Raw genomic sequence first — 19,435 nt, 5'->3', positions numbered from 1 at the left:
GTCTAAGGTTTGTTTACAAGCATCTCACTTTATCACATATTGAGGCAACAAGCCAGTGTAGCCCTAATCAGACACTACAGAAAAATTTACACCACAACCTCCTCTTAGACCTAGCTGTCCAAGAGCATTATGACCATTAGAATTGCACTAGGCTCATATAAATTCTGTTAAGAACATTACTAAACTTTGAGGTTGTTATTTTAAATGTCTTTGAAAAGCAGTATCCAAGGGCTTAAATCTTGTTTGTTTGGGTTTTTTTCCTGTTGAAGATAGACATAGCAGTATAAACAACTAAATCCACAGCGAACGATTTAAGGTAGCTGAGCTTCCACACTGAATTACCCTACACACTCTGGGACATATTTTGCTTGCTTTCCTAAAGCACTTCACTTACACCCCCCTTAAGAAACCAGATAGAGGGACACTGCATGGTGACACGCATTTAAAGATGATTTTCTCATTATTTCTTTTTTCCACTGAGCACACACAACTTGACTAGCAGTAACTGCAGTGCCTGAATTGTGAAGCATACATCTTGTGTGCTACAGTAAACATGCTTCCAGTTCTCAAATGTAAGAAGCAAACGAGTAAGATCTCATGCTCAAAGGTTAAGGAGAGAAATACCTTCATCATATTAAAATCTTCTGATGTTAGGGATTTCTCAGCTCTTAAATGACCTTCAGATGTTTTTTGGAAGACACAAGTGTTTATATAAATGATGACTTTCAAGTGTACTCTTAGAATTGTTTGTTAGGTAGTTCTAAATAAGGTTTCAGGAATTTACTGTAGACAAAGCAGGGAGAAAGCAAATCTACACCGTACTGAAGATACATTATGTCCCAACTGCAACACAGGTTTTTAGTCACTTGTAAAAACAATTTAAATTAATGTTTGGTGTGGGCAAGGAAAAGGTCCGCTCACCCAACATGGTCTATAAGCTGAAATGTATATTAAAATAGTTCACTGAACCTTTGAAAGTTGTATTTGTTTAAAAAAAATCAGCACACTTAATCTTACTCAAGATTAAAAAAAGAAGGTACATTTATAAGATAAAGACAAATGCTTGTAACCAAAGGAAAGAACCAGTGATCTCTTACCATGCAGAAATATATACTGAAGATACAAACAGGAAAAAAAAAATATCTGCTAGAGTAGAAACTGACTTGCTAACACGTAGTCAGAACATCAAGCTTGGAGTATCATGAGGATAGCCCAGGGTGAAAAGCATTATGAACAACTATTATTTCATTTCCATAGTTAGCAGATATACCACTAGAAAATTAAGATATCTAGTGAAGGGAACACTGCTGATATGTTTTACCTCACTAACAAAGATTTCCTCCAGAATAAATTCTCTCTCTCCTGAAGCTATCATATTGCAAGCCAAGATCTATTAATTACTTCTTTGCTGCCCTGAACTCACAACTTCAGCCATCCTGTTGCCGATTGAAAATCTACCTTTAACTTTCTCTTTATGACCTCTCTGTTCAGAATTAACCTCTCTGACAGAGAGGTTCCACTGAATCTAACCTTTCTACAGCCTCTGTATTTTCGAGTTTTTTCAATCATTTTACCCTAACTCCTGCTCTTCCCCTCTATGCACTCTCCTCCCTCTTCAATTTCCCTTTTCCTCCACTTCCCTATTAAGACTTCTCTTTCTTTCCACACAATTACTTTTTTATCTTTAGAAGTTATTGTCAGTTCCACTTACATGCTACACTTCCCCTTCTTTTTTAATGTAATTACATGTGATGAATTTACTTGCCCTTACAGCTGTTCTTGTCAATCCAGATCACAGCAGTAACAGCATCCTGCAGCTACATACAGTGTTGAGAGATCTCTTTCAAGTCATGTAGAACATGTTATGAATCACTGTCCTACATAAATGTCTTTTCTTTAAACTGATGAGAGTGGTCTCAAGTCACTACCGAACACCTCCTAATCTCAAGACATTCCTTTCTAAGATACTTCCTTGCCTTCAGTCTCTCATCATGCTATTTTTTTCTGAACTCTTGCTCTAGCTTACCTCCTGGCTTTTTTTATTGCCTTTATTTTTTGCAATTCATTTGCAAGGTAATTCATCTTATCCTGATACAACGATTCATGGGACTTGAAGAAACCTCTAATTTCAGCATCTCCTTCTCACCAAGCTATTGAATAAACACTGGTGTAATGCTGATCTCTTAGAAGTAGTGATCATCTACATGACTTCACACTACCTCATATGACCCTCACTGTTTCTAACGCACATGCCTATCATTCATCAGTTCAAGCTAAAGAAAACCAAATTTCAGAGGTGAAAGAGGACAGAGTAATCATCCCAAAGCAGATGCTTAAGTTATCTACACTGAATAAGCTTTTGATCTTTTCTAAAAAATAAAGAGGACAGAAGAGGGAGACAGTAAAGAGGAGAGAAAGGGTCTCCTGACTTTTACTTTGGAAATTACCAGGTACAACACTACCGCCAAAATTCACACTATTGTGTCCACATTCTAGCTTCATCTTCTACCCAGCACTGCTGTAGACCCATAGTATCACTCACACGAAGATCCAATCTTTGTTCCTCACCTCCTTAGCATAGCTTTTGGATTAAAATGACCCTCTGGACAAAACATTTTGGAAACCACTTAAAACAGTGTGGCAAAAATTAGCTTTCTCACTCTTCAACTTAGCATACCACTCTTTATCATTTTTTTCCCCCCTACCCGTATTGTAAAATAAATAACTTATACATGGCTGTGAGGAACACAAGTTTAAATTCTTAATATTTTCTTGGTTAGACCTTTTTGTGATATTCTCTTCTTGTGATTTGGCAAAAAGGCTGCCAGTTTCCTCTTATGCACCACTGTTGACAGCAGCCTCTCTTACATATTGTTTGCTTTTCCCAAACTTTTATAATTGAGTCCAGGAACGTAATTTCAGCTACATACTTTATATAGGAATTGTATTCATAATTGCATGTGTAATATTAGCAAGTGCACTATGATGTTAACATGATGCAGGATATATTCTGAAACGTGGTGCACCATCACCTCTATTGCCTACTGTTCTCCTTAACCCTAGACAGCAAATTACTTAAGGGCTTTTTCCACAAAGAAAACTTAAAATATAAAAAGCAAATCTGTGCTTACATCTTGGGGGTTTCTATATTTTTAATACTGAAATAAAACTTGCTCAGAACACAATAATGAATTTCTATATATACAAAATATTATAGGTCAGCATATCTAAAACTGAAGATATAACCTCAGTCTGAACAGAACTACATGGCTAACAGAGTACAGGATTATAGCTTTACTTTAGTACTGTGCATGGGAAGAAAGTTTCTCAGTCACTTACTTTACTTGTAGTCATTCAGCAACTATGCTTTTCCCCCTACCTCCTATGCTATTTTTGCCTACTCCAACTCTCCTCAAACTCCAAAATTAAAGTTTTTCCATCCTTTCCTTTATGGACACAACTATGTGAATAAATTTTGCATAGTGTTTTTGGTGATAGCTGCAAGAACATTCTTTAGGGAACTTTGTTACATAGGGTATTTATAGTTGTAACTGTTGCACTTCACAATTTATTGAAATACCTTGCTGGGAAATTCCAACATTGCTTAAGAACATGCATAAAGGCATAGAAGATGTAAAAATACAGACACTACTATGAATTGCTCAATGAAGAGTCTGAACTTCTGCAGCACACACACATCGTAACTCCAGTAGTTCTTAGTGAGTTTAAGATTGTGTTTGCCCGTGCACTACAATTCACTTTTCTAGACTTATGTACCACTTGCCACGGTTCAAGAAAACCTTATTTAGTGAATTATGGTAAGTTTTCTAATTGAAATATGAAACCATTTAGAAAGATTCACATGCATTTATAGCTGAACTGGACAGGTACACTTCGCTTTACTTTGTTACTTTAGTCCTTATAATATACAGATGCATAGGAATCTGAAAACTCATAAGCATTTGTATGCTGATGTGCATAGAGTATTAAAAAAGTACTTAAAGAATTAAACCAGCAATCATCTCCTAGTCAGGATTTCACCTACACTACTCAAAACCAATGACCATAATAATTTTACTAGATTTTTATAATGCTACATTATAATACCTTTTTTTCACAAAAATATAGGCACATTAATATTGGTCAAGTAGCCACAATATTAAATCTGTATGAAGGTATCACACACACTTCAGATGTCTTACCTCACTCCAAATGAGCCAAAACTTATAAAAATATGAATCAACATTTGTTTAGGAATCAGGGCTTTATAACAGTTCAGTGGATATGCACTTTGCAATAATTAAATGGAGGAGAAAAGAAGCAAAAAAGAAACATTACTTGCTAAAGTTTACCGAATTGGTAACTGAAGGAACAACAAAAAACACACATAGAAGTACACGATGGGTGTTTGTCTTAAGTCTCTCAAGAAAAAGCAGTAATCTCTTGGCATATCTTACACACATATGCATAAACAAATCCACAAACCTACAAAAATGTGTAGTTACTTACAGTATAGAAAAATCTCAGTTTTACCTCTCTACTTCAATAATAAATCCATGTAATTCACTGGTAAGTGACCTAGATGTAGCCAGGATAGAAACAAATACGTATGATTCTAGAAACCTCCAGACACTCACCAAAAGACTGAATGCAGGTTTCAAGAAGATCTTCCAAAGTGGCCCCTTTGGCTAAGTGCCCCAACGGCACCATCGTTACTTGGGTAGGATTCGAAAGGCTGTGACAATGACTGATATGCTTCAGCTCCAGTGCTGATTCAGGGGCACTGCTGCATGCCTGAGAAGGCTGCCTGAAAGAAAGAATGATAGTGAAGTAAATACAAGATCGAGTGGTAAATTTTACACTGCATAGGAAAGATTTAAAGGACAATTAACTCCCTGTAGCTAGGGTGCTGAAAGACATAACCCTCCCACTTAATATGTACACCAAAGAGACTGCTCTGTAAGTGACTTTTTTTCAGTGCTAAATATGGATTGTAGAGCACACTGTCATAGAGCTCCTTGATGATCTGTGAAGAATACCAGAAGGCTTGTTTCTTTGTTGGGGAGTTATGTCTACATTACAATTTCAGCACAAGTCTAAAACTCCCTCAAACCATGTAACAGGAATATTACTATGCTGTAATCTACCACCACATATTTGTGTGTCCAGTGAAAGGAGAAAAAAAAATTAACTATAATCAAATATTATGCACATTGAAAGCCACCAGACTAGCATTATTAATTTCATTTGGAAAAACACTATTATAAATAAACAAAATATAAGTGCAACTTTACAGTGGAGTATTTCAAGATTTAAAAAAAAAATAACTTGCATTCATTCAATACTATTCTTTTCCTACTAAGTTGCTTTAAAATTGCATACATGACTAGCTCAATGCCTTTAAAACTAAAAAGTAAGAGATCAAAATAAAGCACAAGCCCAGTTTGAGGCTTGTATTTTGATCACATAATATCTTAGATTTCAAGAACGTGTATGTTTACAGATAATATTAAAGGTTGTTCTTTGTTTTCATACAAGTTCATCATTTTTTCTGAAACAGTAAATAGGCACATTATTATATTGATGAGAAGTGCTGAAACATTTTTGCCTGCGAATAATGGGAACCACTTTTGATTTGACAGTGCAACCATAGAGCTCACAAAAGTGCAACAACCGCTGCTGTTTCAATAAAACTTGAGTTTATTTCAGGGACAATTTACACTCTACAGTCTTTCTAAACAAGTGACTACAACATCTTGAAGATGCCATCTAAAACTTTCATATAACTTTTCTTAGAACACTATGCAATACTTTGTTAACAAACTGACAGTCCTGGGAAGAAAAGGCATGGAAATTTATCCAGTGTGAGCGGTACAAACAGATAGGGAAGGTAAAGACACAAACGTACCCATACTCCTGGGGAAATAAACACACTTCATGAAGACAGACTGGACCCTACCTCATCCCCATAGATTTCAAGCCTTATCTCAATAGTTCTCACTCATTTGAATGCTAGGAAAGCCACGAAACTGCACGTGATGTCACTTCCAACCCAACACTGACCCCAGGCCTCCGGAGTTCCAGTCAGAAAACGCAGGTCTGACTCTGCAGGGACAGGACCATCCCTCAGCTCCTCCGCAGCCAGGATGACAGTGGCAATGCAAAGAATGCTGCCTTCCCTCCCCCCTTTCTCTAAATTTCTCTTAGCTTTGTGAGCTGACTTCCTGTACTCATTTTAGAAAAGCAAGGCCCTGATCAGCTTTCAGGATTTGCTTTTTACAAGCTTAAACTCCTCTCCTAACTTTATTCCAGTGCCGGGCAGAGGATGCTGGCAATGCAGGAGCACAGTGGGACTTCCCCGCAGAACATGTTTTAGGTCTCGGCAACGGGGTGCAGGAAAACTCAAGCGTCCACCCCCCGCAAAAAAAAAGTTTACGATAACTGTGGCCGACTTGGCAACACCAGACAGGCCAAACTCAGCCCGGACACATCTGAAACCAACCATTCATTACAACAGATCCCTTCGCAGCAGTTACTTGTGAAAAATAGATCGAGGCCGCGCTGGGTGGTGGCGGGGGGGGCACCCTGCTTGCCCACCGCACGCCGTTTGGCGGCGGGGAGGAAACCACAAGCGAATGACGATCGGCCCGTGAGGCAGGTGGCTCTTCCCGGCGAGGAGGGGACCGGCCGAGCCCGCCGGCGGCAGCTCCGAGCCCGGCGGCGCCGCCGTAACCGGAGCCCGGGCCGAGCCGCCCCTCCCGCGCATCCTCCCCGTAACGCGCGGCTCCTCGCAGCCCGCGCCGACCGCCCCGCACGCTTGCGCTCGAACGGGTGAAACAAAATCCTCGCCCGACACGTTCCTTCCCGGCCCCGCGGAGCCCCGGCCGCCCGGAGCGCCTCCTCCGCTCCCCGCGGCGGCCCCGCCTCGCACCCGCACCTGCCCTGCACCCGCACCTGCCCCGCACCCGCCCCGCACGGGGCACATCGCGCCCTCGGCCGCCGGTGTCGTGCGTTCCCGAGCCCCGCAGCCCGCCGCGCGCCCGGGACAATAAAACATCGACGGCGAACTCACCGGTTCTCTCGCCTCGTCCCCAGGGTCCCCACGGCGGGGGCAGCGGCGCGGCCCCGCGCATCGCCCCTCCCGCCCCGCCGCGCTCCCCGTCTCGCCCCGGGGGGAGCCCGAAACCGATTCGAGCGGGGCGGCGGCAGGCGCGGCGGGCGCAGGCGAAGATCTTATCGGCAGAAGGAAGTGCTGAGCTACCGGGCTGCTCTTCTCCGAAGCCGCCGGCTTTACCCGGTACCGAAACGAGCGCTCCCGCTCGCGCCTCCCGGCTGTAAAGCGGCCGCGACTTTTTCCGCCGGCGCGGCTCGGGCCCCGCCCGGCGGGGCAGCCCCTCGGCCGCGGCCGAGCCCCCTCCCCGGGGCGGGCAGAGCCGCCGGCGCGGCCCCGGGGCGGCTGCGCCGGCGGGGCGCGGAGGCAGCCGAGCCCTCGGGCGAGCCCCAGCCGCTCCCCGCGCCCGCCGCCGGGGCTCCGCGGGTGCTCGGGGACCGGGATGAGCGCTGATCGGCCGGCGCCGCCGCGGCCGCGGACCGGGACGAGCGCTCGCCCCGCCGCCTGCGGATCCAGGGTGGCGGCTCGCGGAGGTCCGGCTGGAGGCTGCGCTCCCCCTGCAGTACCCACCCTCTGGATGTAAGTGTCTGCGCGACGCCGGGGCGAGGGCATGAAACTGGGATACACGGACAATTATTATTTGAAAGCCTCTCCGCTTACTTGGCACCTCGTGCCATCCCTCCAGTTTAATCGCTGGGTCTTTATATCGTAATCGCCAGTTTCTGAGAGTTATTCCGAATCGATGTTGATAACTCCTTCGCTTCTTAGGAGAAAAGACCGGGCGGAAAATCTGAAAGTACAAAATCGCCCCGTGTCCTGTAACTTGCAGGTCGACCGAACAGTCTTTTGTTGAGAAATAAACTCAGTTGAGCAGCACAGAACTGCTGGGTCACGGGACACCTCGGCTGCTGTGTTGTTGACAGCTTATTTTGAGAGCGCAGTTTATGTTCTTGGGGTGTATTTAGGCATCATAATGCCATTGCGCCTCACGGCGAGAACAGACAGTTTTCATAAACTGTTTCTTTAATTTTAAGACTAACTACTAAGGTTCAGGTATTCAGAGAAATTCTCTGGCAACAACGAGGTCATGTTTATCTTTAGATCTTCACAATGATAATTGTGCAAAGGATGAAGCTCGGTGGCATTTTCTCAGAGACAGCAGGAACTGTCATTATCACAACAAGACCTCTACAAACCTGCTTTTGCTTTACTGAAGATCTCCAGGTAAAAGGAAAAGCCTGATGCACTCTTGGAAATCACATCGGTGATTCAGTAGGTGACGTCCTTCTGCATAAGTTTCAATCTCATTCTTGGAGGAGCTTGAAGGTCCTTGTGTTTTAAGAAACACAAATACATTAATAAATATCCAAGACCACTGGTTACATGGTCTGTTATATTATCTGTAGCTATTATGTTGCTAAGCCAATGGCCCAGCTGAACTGTACTTCAAATAAGTACGTTCCAGCTATCTTTAATACATTTTCCTTGCAAAGTTTATGTGCATGCGTATACACACACATAAATAGAGGTTTGACAGAATACTCTCTAGCTTTGTGGTCAGTTGGTAATCCTTATGCAAATCTTACAGTACACAATCTCTTACAAAAATTCACGTGTAATTTACAAGCCCACACAGCAGTCTGGCAAGCTGATCCTTGAATGTGACATTCTTTAGGTGAAATAGTCTCCTACTGTAAAGAAGGTTCATACCTCTTTTGTGTCCTCAGAGGGTCGGAGATTTTTCTCTGTGCAACCGCAAGGAATTTCTTCTGTTCTCAGATCTTTGATCAGTAGATTATTACTTTAAAATATGTTACAATCCAAAGGAACCATGCTAATGGAGCTGCAAGAAAATCATGTCTAGGATAGGTCATTTCTCTCCCATGGAAGCATGACCACCCAGGTGGTTTTACACTGTTGTGCTCAGATTCCTGGAAGATCTTGCAATAGTAGTAACCTACAAATTGGATTTTACCATTGGAACTGAATGAAGGGTCAAACTTCCTGCCTCAGAGCAAGCCAGATCTTTGAAGTTCTGTTGCACTTCAAGATATGCCTTTTTTCCTTCAGGTTAGCATGAGTCTACAAACCTAGTTTGGCCTTGAAACAGAATGAAAATAATTTTCCTAAGCTGTTCTTTTGTATATACTTTAAGCTTATTTAGTTTGCCGTCTTCCTGTGTCCATATTCCTCCTCCTCGCAATGGGCCAGCTAGTGGAGCTTGTACAACTGCACAGTGAGTTGCACATAAAAATCAGTCAAGGCAAAAACCCATTTGAATCTATTTTATAGAGATCATTGTGAAATCACAGCCTGATTCTGAAATCTTTTCAGTGTTCAGTGTCCTTGTGGGATAACAAATGAGAAGGTTCCTTAGTCAGATCATCTGCTATACAACATTAATATACAACATTAGAAAAGCAAGCCAGACCATCTAGTGTAGGATGCAATTTCAGAAAAGGTGAAAAGCTTGGTAACATAGTTACAAAGAAAGGCAACACACTGAAAACTATGAAGAGTGCCAAGTCAACAGTTATGCAAACTAGATAGTAACCAGAATCTATTAGTGCAACAAGTTGTCATTCGGCTGCTAGCAATTGCGCATGAAAAAACTTATTTATCTAAGCTGTGATAGGCAAAAGGTGTGGCTATCTTGTATGATCAGCTGATAGGAATGAACAGCCCTATGTAGGGCATCATCCAAGTGTACTTCCCTGGTATAATTAAAGTTTGTAGCTGTTAGAACAGTTTTTGTTGGAGTGAGTGTCAATTTCTGTTACCACTAATAGAGCATTTCTAGTGTCTTGTTCCAAGCCTAGGTAATAACTTTTGATCAGGATGGAACTGGATGCTTTCACTAATTTACCAAGTATTTACGTTTTTAGAAGGCTGTATTGTTAGTGAAGGTTTTGGTAATTCCTCTGCTATTTTTCTCCTGACATACCTTTGCTGTAGTGTCCAAGGATGGTATGTTTCACTTTCTGAAGCAGTGTGACCTATATAACCATTAGTTTTTGTGACTTTATTACAAGTATCTTCCTTCAATGGTGCGTGTTCTAGGGTGACTTTTGGACAACAGTTTTCTTTTAGAAGTGGGAGGCAATAAAATTCATATCCGTTATTGCAGAACGAGACCTGAAAGCATAAGACTGTAGGCTTGAGAGAGTAGATAGTAAATTAAGAAGAATGTGGATCCTCTTTCTAAACATGTTCTTTAAGAAGAAGATTGTACTAACCTTATTTGAGTGCTTTGGGTTGTCAATAAGGTACCTCTGAGCTTCCAGCTCTTCTGCAAGAATCCAAGGAATTGAGATCACCCAGTAGCTACTGCCTCCTTGTGCTAAAGGACCATAATTTTGTGCACGTTATATGGGAAACTTCTTAGAAAGTTCGTATAACAGCTATACTACTAACAGATTTATCAGTTCAATCAATCTCTATGCTGAGATTTATCCTGTAAAGGTTACTTATGTTAAACCTTTTAATGTCAAACAGTCAGTCTGGAGCTGAACAAGGTGGAAAAGAGAAAAGACTAGGATTCATGAAAGAGGAAAAGGAAAATCTTAGGAAAAAATCGTCAGTCAGATCTAGAACTACTATCAAGCACTTCCCTGCAGAATCTAGAGTAGAAGAACGAGTATCTGGGTCTCACTGGTTTTGGCTTTTGCCAGTGCATTTCTTAGGTTATTTGCCAGTCATGATTTTCCCACCACTCAATGAAACTCAAGCTGATCTTCACAGTGGCTGTGAGTCATTTTGTCAGTTCAAATGACAAAGGTCCGTGGGATGGATTGAATGAGTCCTGTCCTAGTAGTGACCCATGTAGGTGTAAATACGCTGCCACTTGATGGAACATCTGTGGGTTTTAAGTCTTGAATATTATGGGCAAGACAGTTTGTAGGTAAAGACAATGTCTTTTATCGGACCAATGAGCACAGCTGGAAAATGACAAGGTTTTGAGTAGACTTGAAGGGGGTTTCTGCAGAGAATCACAGAACCACAAAATGACTGAATTTGGAAGGGACCTTAGGTCCAGCTTCCTGCTCAAAGCATGGTCAGCTGTGGGGCTAGACCTGGTTGCTCAGGGCTCTATCCAGTTGCATCTTGAAAGCCTCAGTGTCTGAAGACTGCACAGTCCCCCTCAGCAACCTGTTGCAATGTTTGCCTGCTCTCATGGTTAAAAAAAAAAAAAAAAAGTTTTTTCCTTGTATCCAATCAATAGCTTCTCATTTCAGTTTACCTGTTGTCTCTGGCACTCTTGCTGTGCACTGCTGTGAAGATCCTGGCTCCTTCTAAATAACCTTCTCTGAAGTACTGTCAGTCTGCAATTATACCTCCTTGAGGCCTTCTGTTCTCCAGGCTGAAGAAGCCCAGTTCCCTTAGCAAGTCCTCACAGGACAAGTGCCCCAGCCTCCAACAATCTCAGTGGCCATCTGGTGAACTCATTCCAATTTGTCAATTTCTTGTGTTGGGGATCCTGGAGCTGGACTAACTCTAAACAGTGCTGCGTGTAGAGGTGGCATAATCACGTCCCTTGACCTGCTGGTTCTGTGCCTGTGAATACAGCCCAGGGTGCTGGCTTTCTCTGCTATTGGGGCACACTGCTGGCTTCTGTGCTGCTGGCTGCCTGGCAAGACCTCCACTTCATTTTCAGCAGTGCTGCTCCCCAGCTGGTCAGTTCCCAGCCTACACTGGTGCAAGGATGTCTTACTTCCCAGGTGGAGGCCTACGCATTTGGCCTTGCTGAATTTCATAGGAGTTCCTATCAGTTCATTCCTCCAGACCATCTAGAACTCTCTGGATGGCAGCCCTGCCCTCAAGTGTACTGAATTGCTATCTCAATTGGATGCTGCCTGCAAACTTGAGGAGAATGTACTTCATTGCCTCCACCAAACTGCTGGAAACAGAGTGAAAATGGAAAGGTCCCAGGATAGACCACTGTGCTACTCACTGTCAGCCTCCAGTCAGAGTAGAATCATAGAATCACCAGGTTGGAAAAGACCCAACGGATCATCAAGTCCAACCATTCCTATCAAATACTAAACCATGCCCCTCAGCGCCTCATCCACCTGTCCCTTAAACACCTCCAGGGAAGGTGACTCAACCACGTCCCTGGACAGCCTGTTCCAGTGCCCAGTGACCCTTCCTGTGAAAAATTTTTTCCTAATGTCCAGCCTGAACCTCCCCTGGTGGAGCTTGACGCCATTCATAGAATCATAGAATAACCAGGTTGGAAGAGACCCAAAGGAACATCGAGTCCAACCATTCCTATCAAACACTAAACCATGCCCCTTAGCACCTTGTCCACCTGTGCTTTAAACACCTCCAGGGAAGGTGGATCAACCACCTCTCTGGGCAGCCTGCTCCAGTGCCCAATGACCCTTTCCATGAAAAATTTTTTCCTAATATTCACCCTCCTCTCCACAACTTCCATTTAGGTAGTTTTAGAAAGCAAGGAGGTCTCCCCTCAGCCTCCTCTTCTAAACAACCAGGCTAAACAACCCCAGCTCTCTCAGCCGCTCCTCATAAGGCCTGTTCTCCAGCCCCTTCACCAGCTTCATTGCTCTTCTCTGGACACACTCCAGAGCCTCAACACCCTTCTTGTGGAGAGTGGCCAAGAACTGAACACAGTATTCAAGGAGCAGTCTCACCAGTGCTGAGTACAGAGGGAGAATAACCTCCCTGGACCTGTTGGTCGTGCCACTTCTGATACAAGCCAAGGTGCCATTGGTATACAACCCATACAACCCATAGCTTCTGAACCTAACCATTCAGACAGCTTTTCAGACATTTTAGTAGATGGGGTGTCCACTCATCCAGACCTCAATGTTCCAAATTGAATACAAGAATATTGTAGGAAATTATGCTGAAAGCTTTACTAAACTTAAAAAATAGCAACATTTGGAAACTGTTTTTCTTCCTATGTTATAGTAGTCAGTCTAATAAAAGGCATTATCTCTACCTACATGTTATCTTGCCTGAGTCCTTAAACCACTGCAGTTATGACAGTGATACACGTAGACATGCCTCTAAGAATTGTGTAGTCCAAAATTAGGAGATTAATTTTTCTTATTATGTGTACTGATGTCAATATTGCCTTTAACTATAAAGCAAGATACAATTTCTTTCATAGCATCTCTGCATCGTTCAGACCATAGTATGGATATTGTAATAGGAACAAATAAGGAAGCATATTGATAGAAGTTGTTGGTTTTAACTGCTTTGGTTACAGAAGGCAGATGTCTTTAGTAATCACTAAAACCAGAGGATCGTAGAAGTAAAAATTTCGTCTGATTGCTGAAATAATTGAAAACTTCTTGTGAATCTTTGACGGACTCTCCTAGAATCCCAATGCTGAAAAGAATTTTCTAAATATCTATTGACTATATTCCTCAGGTTTCAGGTGCTGACTGGGCATTCTTTTATCTGCAGGAATCTGAGCATTTCTAGTGAAAATTAGATAAACCCATATACTTTGATAATACAAAGTACTAACTAATGCTAATTAGTTTTTTGAAAAAAGGTCCTGGTTGTCTCATTTTGAGTACCACAACTTCTGTGGACTTTCGTTTATGCCTCTGCTTCCCATTTTAAATAGGAAAAACAATCTCACTGTACTTCACAAAGATGATTGATAAAGTCTTTTCTTGACCTATAGCTGTGCTGGTGAGAATTTATTCAATTGCTTAGTAATACTCTGAAAATAATTGCACATATGCTTGTGAAAGTGGTCATATATTTCACTATATATGAGTGCCTAGTTTTGCAACCCAAATTAGTGGTTTGGCATTCAGTCCAGGAAATTTGACACTGATATACAAATAGATATATGCCTCAGGCAGTGCATGCAGTACACCAGTACCTCAGTTTCATCAGTAACCTGACTGAGATTCTGAGCAGAGATGTATTCCCCCAAAATGGCCAAATTTCTCTTTTCTTTTTCTCCTTTTCAGACAGTCTTACAAGAAGAGAGCCAGTCCAGGAAAATTTAGGTATTTCATAATTTTTCATAACTCAATTTCTGCTTCTGTTTTCTTCATGTACTCCCTAAGGGAGTTAAAAGTCATCAGAGAGTCTGAATTTTACTTGAACAACTATGCCTAGGTTTATCATCAGTTGTTTATACAGATAATTTGCAAGCTGCTGATTGGCAACAGTCTTGCACTGTCAGCTCTGTGTAACTGAAACTGTTAGATTTTGTAGTAGTTGTTTTTAATCTGGAAGACTTTAACAGTGGACTAAAATTAATTGTTCCCGTTAAAATTAACATGTTCACAAGCTGTGAACATATATCTGTATGGTAACATATAAAAACATCAAGTCTGGTAAGTCGGAAAGTGTAATTAGCTGGTGTCACTCTCTGAGTAGAAGCACACTTTGATTTGTGTGGCTTTAAGGCTCAGTCCAACGAGCAATACCTCAACCTTTCTATTGATTAAAGATTTTTGTTTTCTGATTTAGGAGAATGCTGAAATACAGTAAGCACTGATTATCTGCCTGGAGGGAACCTCTGTCTACCTTGCATTAATATCCACTTGTTTCAGAAGCAGCACACAGTGGGGTTGTCTTTGAGAGATTATGCTACTGCAGCATACAGTGACAGGCATTGATACTGCTAACTGAAATCTCTGTTCTTTATCACTAAAACTCAAAGCACCTTTAATACTGGAGCCAGCGACTGATAAAAGTTTTTATTTACTGTAAGTGAGCCCAAGAGAATTGTCGTCATAACTTTTACTTCCCTCCAGCACTCCATAACAAACCAGTTTTCTTTCCTTTATGGTCTTTCAGATTTAAGTCAATTGAGCAGTGTTGATTCAGGTTTTCAGGATGCTTATGTATACATACAATTTACTGATTTATTTTGATAAAAATAGTAAGAACAGTAAAAAAAAAATCTACTTCCCTTCGTCCTTCCCCCCAAACCCCAACAATGCTGCAACACCTTCTTTCTTAAGCTGCATGCTATAAAGTATGGAAAGGCAGCTGTTACACTCGAAAGAACTACTTTACAGAAACAGGCTCAAGAAACAGAAAGGAAAAGCTTAACAGTGCTACTACAAATTCTTCATTTAGGCTTACCATCTGATTTAGAAGAACAAAACAGCTACTTAAACAGGAGGTAGATAACATCATCCGACGTCCCTTTGTAAACATTTTCCAAGGAGACAATGATTAGCTACTTCCTTTACAGGATATCTCTTGGTCAGCAAAAAGAGGCAAGACACCACTCATTACAAATAAAGTAAGTGTACTGTTCTAACACTTTTAAAGTTGTTTCATGTACAAATTGTTGTGGATATAACAGTCCATTGAGTGTATGACAGGATGAAAGATGGGCTTACAAAAGAGGAGGCTGTGTTTAATGTAACAGTTAGGTAAAACTTATCTGTTTAGCAAATAGCAGCTAAAATTGCAGCACTCCTTTGAGTTGGAAAGAAATGTAGATGTGGTTTCCATGTGGTTTGTTTCTGATAGAGCTGCTTCAAAATTTCCAAACTGAGTGGGCAAAATTTAATTTTGCTGCTGCTGTGTTCAAGGCCAGTATTATTGATTTTGCCCTCGTAATTTGCAGTGACCAAGACAGTGGTAGGGATTGTGTGAAGAAGCAAGAGTGGCAGATGAAGTGAGGAGAAATGAAGAATAATCACAGGGGTTTCACAGGATGTGGATGTGTAGGAAGTGGTGTTTCTCTGCCCTTTCTGATATCATCTGCAGGGCAGGAACCTTTTCCATGGGGATTTCACCTTAAAGTGCAAGGTGAAGTTGATTTGAACTGAACACTGGATTGAGTGCTGCAAATTCAGGTGGACATGAGAAGACACATAAGCAAGGCCCATACTCGTCTTCTGCTGAAGAACTCTCTTTCCTTTCGCATCGCTTTAAGGGAAACACTCTTTTCCCTTCTCACCAGGTTTTTCTTGCCCCTCTCTGTTTCTCCTGGTATGCTTCGTATGTGAGTCAGTTGAGGCAGAGACATGTGAGAGGGGAGGAGAGGAAAAGCATCTTCCCTCAAAACCATTCCACTGAGTCCTTGGTGCTGGGGAATTGGAAGGAAGCAGAACACGGCTAAGAACAAGACCAGTGTGGCTGCAGATAATAGCAGTGACTGCCAAGGACTTTCTGTCTGTTATTATTAATACAAGAATTAGTAGTGAGCTGGTTATTATTTAAGAGAAAAAGAAACAGGACTGGAAATGGTAAATTTACTGGCTACATGTATGCATTAAGGGAAAGATTAATCTATCCAGAACTCCATTTGTTTCTCATGCTGTCTTGTTCTCAGTTAGCCTGTAGATGCATGGCTTAACCTGAAAGCTATTGGCTCCACATGTACTACAGAAGAAAGGATGATTGACTGAAGAATTATTTGCTGTCTTTTCAGTTGAACAAAACTGGTACTTCATAACATATTTGTAGCTAGTTTGAAAAAAAAACAACACCTTCTTATTTTACAAAGCTGTTGGCAGAAGTTTTAACTCACAACAGTACTTTCTTGAATTTCTGCTTTGTCCCTGAAGAATATCACCAGGATAGGTCAATGTACTGGTCAGTCTTTTACTTCTTAGGGATATTAAAAATGAATGGAGAACATACTTTGAAGAGATGGGTGACTAAAATACTGGCAAAACTGTGCTCGGAGTCTTCACAGGTGAATACTTAACACTCCTATGTTGATACCATCAGAATTCTGCTTAGATGAAGGGAATGTAAGACCTTTTCCTCAGTTTGCTGGATTTAATAGACACTTTGCAATAAGTTATGTTAGAAACAGATGAATGTAGTGAAGAACATTTTGGGTAAGCAAAGAGATAACGGATCACTTTCATTTGTGGTCCATTGTGTCTAGCTGTAGAATGAATACAGGGGAAACATCAATTATTCAGACCTAAATCATGCAAATTTTCCTGAACTCCTAAGACCTTTTCCTTCTCTTCCCAGTTTTGTAGTTCCTTGCCTTCCAAGCTTTAAAGCAATGCATATTGTTTCCTGTTTTAAAGGACTGCTCAGAATAACAGTATTGTTAAGTGTTACTGTGACTTTTCTGTATAAGAAGCATTATCTATCGCTGAATTCAGTTTTAATCAGTGATAGTAACTATAGCCGTACTGAACAGAATGTAATTGTGAATATACACCAAAACCAATGTTCAGTACTATATCAATAGTCACATGATTTGAAGGTATTTAAGCACCAATTCAGCAAACTCATTCAAACCCAGTCTTTATTTTAAAATAGCAAACAGAGGCAGGCTGAAAATTCATATGCTGAAAATTAATCTGTTTTAAAAGACATCCTTATTGTTAGGAGCTCCTTGAGGAACAATAATAAGAGTTTCATCTAAAGCCTTAGCCCAACTACACTGTTCGGTTCGGGAACTTAGTCTCTAGTTATAGGTGTCTCTGAAAGCATCCAACTTGGAATTGCACAATTGTCAAGTTTTGCTGACCACCTTTAGTGCTAAGATTTCTAGCAGTCAGGCTACAAGAGGGTTAGGTAAAGTATGCAAAACTTTTTGTTGCCTCAACTAGAAGGTTGACTGGTTGGTTGGGGTTTTTTTTTTTAATCATTGGTTTGCAGCTTTTTATTTTGTCTTTTCAATCATCTAAAAAAGAGTTAACAGTACCTTTCTTTGACACTTTTGAAAGCTTCTAAAATCCTGCTGTATAAACATGAACAATGAAGTCTTGATGACAACTGGAAAATAATCCAGTAGAGATTCTATTTCTGTCTGGAAAGTGGTTGTTTGGGTGTGTGTTTTTCTCTTCCTATCTACCTGTCCTATTTTATCACTTCTTTGGAATTTTGAAAGGAAGGGTTGTTAACGTTTGTGCAGGATGACTCACAGGTTAAAAAAAGTGTGCTATTTCTTTGTCAAATACAAACATGTATTAAAATTGGAGTTAAACCTTAGTGGAATCTATCTTTAAAAGTTCAGAAAATAAAAAGTAGGAGGGAAAAACTTTGTAAATAAATTGTGTGACTAATGAGTCAGACTAACTGAACTAATATTCTTAATCCTTTGCTGCTCTTTGAAAGGAACTTACCTTGAGGAGAGATACCAGAACCTCAAGCAAAAGACGTGCTTCCTTTCAGCAAAGACCACTTATGCAACCCATATGATGTAGTTTAAGATATGATCTCTCAGAAAGAATTACTATAATAATCATTACATTCAGCTGCTCCCAGCTCAGAATGCATCCTGTTGTCAATCTGGTAATTTAAGGTTCTGGATTCTGCTCCATGGTCAAGCACTCAAAATGGCTGATCATAACTTTTAGTCAACACTGTGTTTCACTGGATCTGTATTGCATTACATAGATAAGGTCATCAAATAAAGCTGTGGAAGAGCCAAATACTGAATATAGATGTAAAAAATCTGATGCAAACATCTTAACCAAGAGCCAGCCTTCCTCTCCCAGATATTTCATCATAATCCAATAAACACGTTATGAGCATGCTGTTGACTTATGCTTCCATCTTTCCTTGATTACATCACTTTCTTGTATTGCAGTTGCTTTGCTGCTGTTCTGAAGTTCCACCCTCTTTAAATGTGTCATTGCAGTGATTGTGCAATCAGCCTTATCTGTTCTCATTACTATAGCAACCAGAATAAAAACATTCCGCAGCCCATCCCATGTAAAAAGGTCTTAGAGTTTCAGCTCCGTTTTATGCTTGTGCTGAGTGAGTGTGTGTGACACAATGGAAATTGTGTGCTCTGGTTTGGTTGAAGGCTGCTCACATTAGTGAGAGTGGAAAACTGAATTATACTGGAACTCTCATTGTAAAAAGAGAATTAAAATTTCTGACCTGCTTAGCAGTACTTACATGAAACAAATGTACCCTCTCTCCAGCTTCATTCACACACTTATGGCAGGGCATGTCACCACCCAGGAAGAGAAGCAGTACTTGTAAAGGAGGAAATAAATTCCAATATGAGACAGATGCTCAAACTGCATATTGTAACATTAGAAGTTGAATTATTGCTTTTTCTGATCTCCAATGAGGTCTCATCTACATTGATACTTCTTTTAAAGACCTTGCCTAATTATAACATCTAAAACCACTAACATAAATATTCTCAATCATTAACATAGTTTCACCCCAGTTTTCTTCTGTGTTTCCTCCTCCTTCTTTTAAGTACAGCAGTGGAGCTTTCTGCTACCACCAGTTTTACCCTCTGAAGCACAAAGGAAATCTTGTGGTTATCCATAAAGACAGGGTACCCACAGGCTGAAAGGAGAGATCCACATGCCATACATGCATGAGCAACTATTCCAATTCATTTTTTTATCAATAAAACTGATTTTTTCTTTCCTCCTT

At 41.1% G+C, this 19,435-nt stretch overlaps 2 protein-coding genes across 2 annotated transcripts in view; one reads left to right on the top strand and one right to left on the bottom strand.

The window, feature by feature from the left end:
• RASGRP1 (RAS guanyl releasing protein 1) overlaps positions 1–8,200 on the bottom strand; it is a 45,815-nt gene extending 37,615 nt beyond the window's left edge. Inside the window, exons 1-4 of the mRNA XM_069857027.1 lie at positions 8,152–8,200; positions 7,302–7,727; positions 7,073–7,232; positions 4,638–4,807 (exon numbers count right to left, since the gene is read on the bottom strand). Of these exons, the coding sequence (XP_069713128.1) occupies positions 4,638–4,807; positions 7,073–7,232; positions 7,302–7,727; positions 8,152–8,200 (805 nt within the window). The remainder of the gene's footprint in view (positions 1–4,637; positions 4,808–7,072; positions 7,233–7,301; positions 7,728–8,151) is intronic.
• The window catches only part of LOC138721288 (neuroendocrine protein 7B2-like), a 79,306-nt gene continuing 67,494 nt past the window's right edge, over positions 7,624–19,435 (top strand). The window contains exons 1-2 of the mRNA XM_069858219.1: positions 7,624–7,690; positions 8,213–8,335. Of these exons, the coding sequence (XP_069714320.1) occupies positions 8,222–8,335 (114 nt within the window). The 5' untranslated portion in view covers positions 7,624–7,690; positions 8,213–8,221. The remainder of the gene's footprint in view (positions 7,691–8,212; positions 8,336–19,435) is intronic.

Source organism: Phaenicophaeus curvirostris, chromosome 5 (assembly GCF_032191515.1).
Source record: "Phaenicophaeus curvirostris isolate KB17595 chromosome 5, BPBGC_Pcur_1.0, whole genome shotgun sequence".
Lineage (NCBI taxonomy): Eukaryota > Metazoa > Chordata > Aves > Cuculiformes > Cuculidae > Phaenicophaeus > Phaenicophaeus curvirostris.
This window is presented reverse-complemented; position numbering and strand designations above follow the sequence as displayed.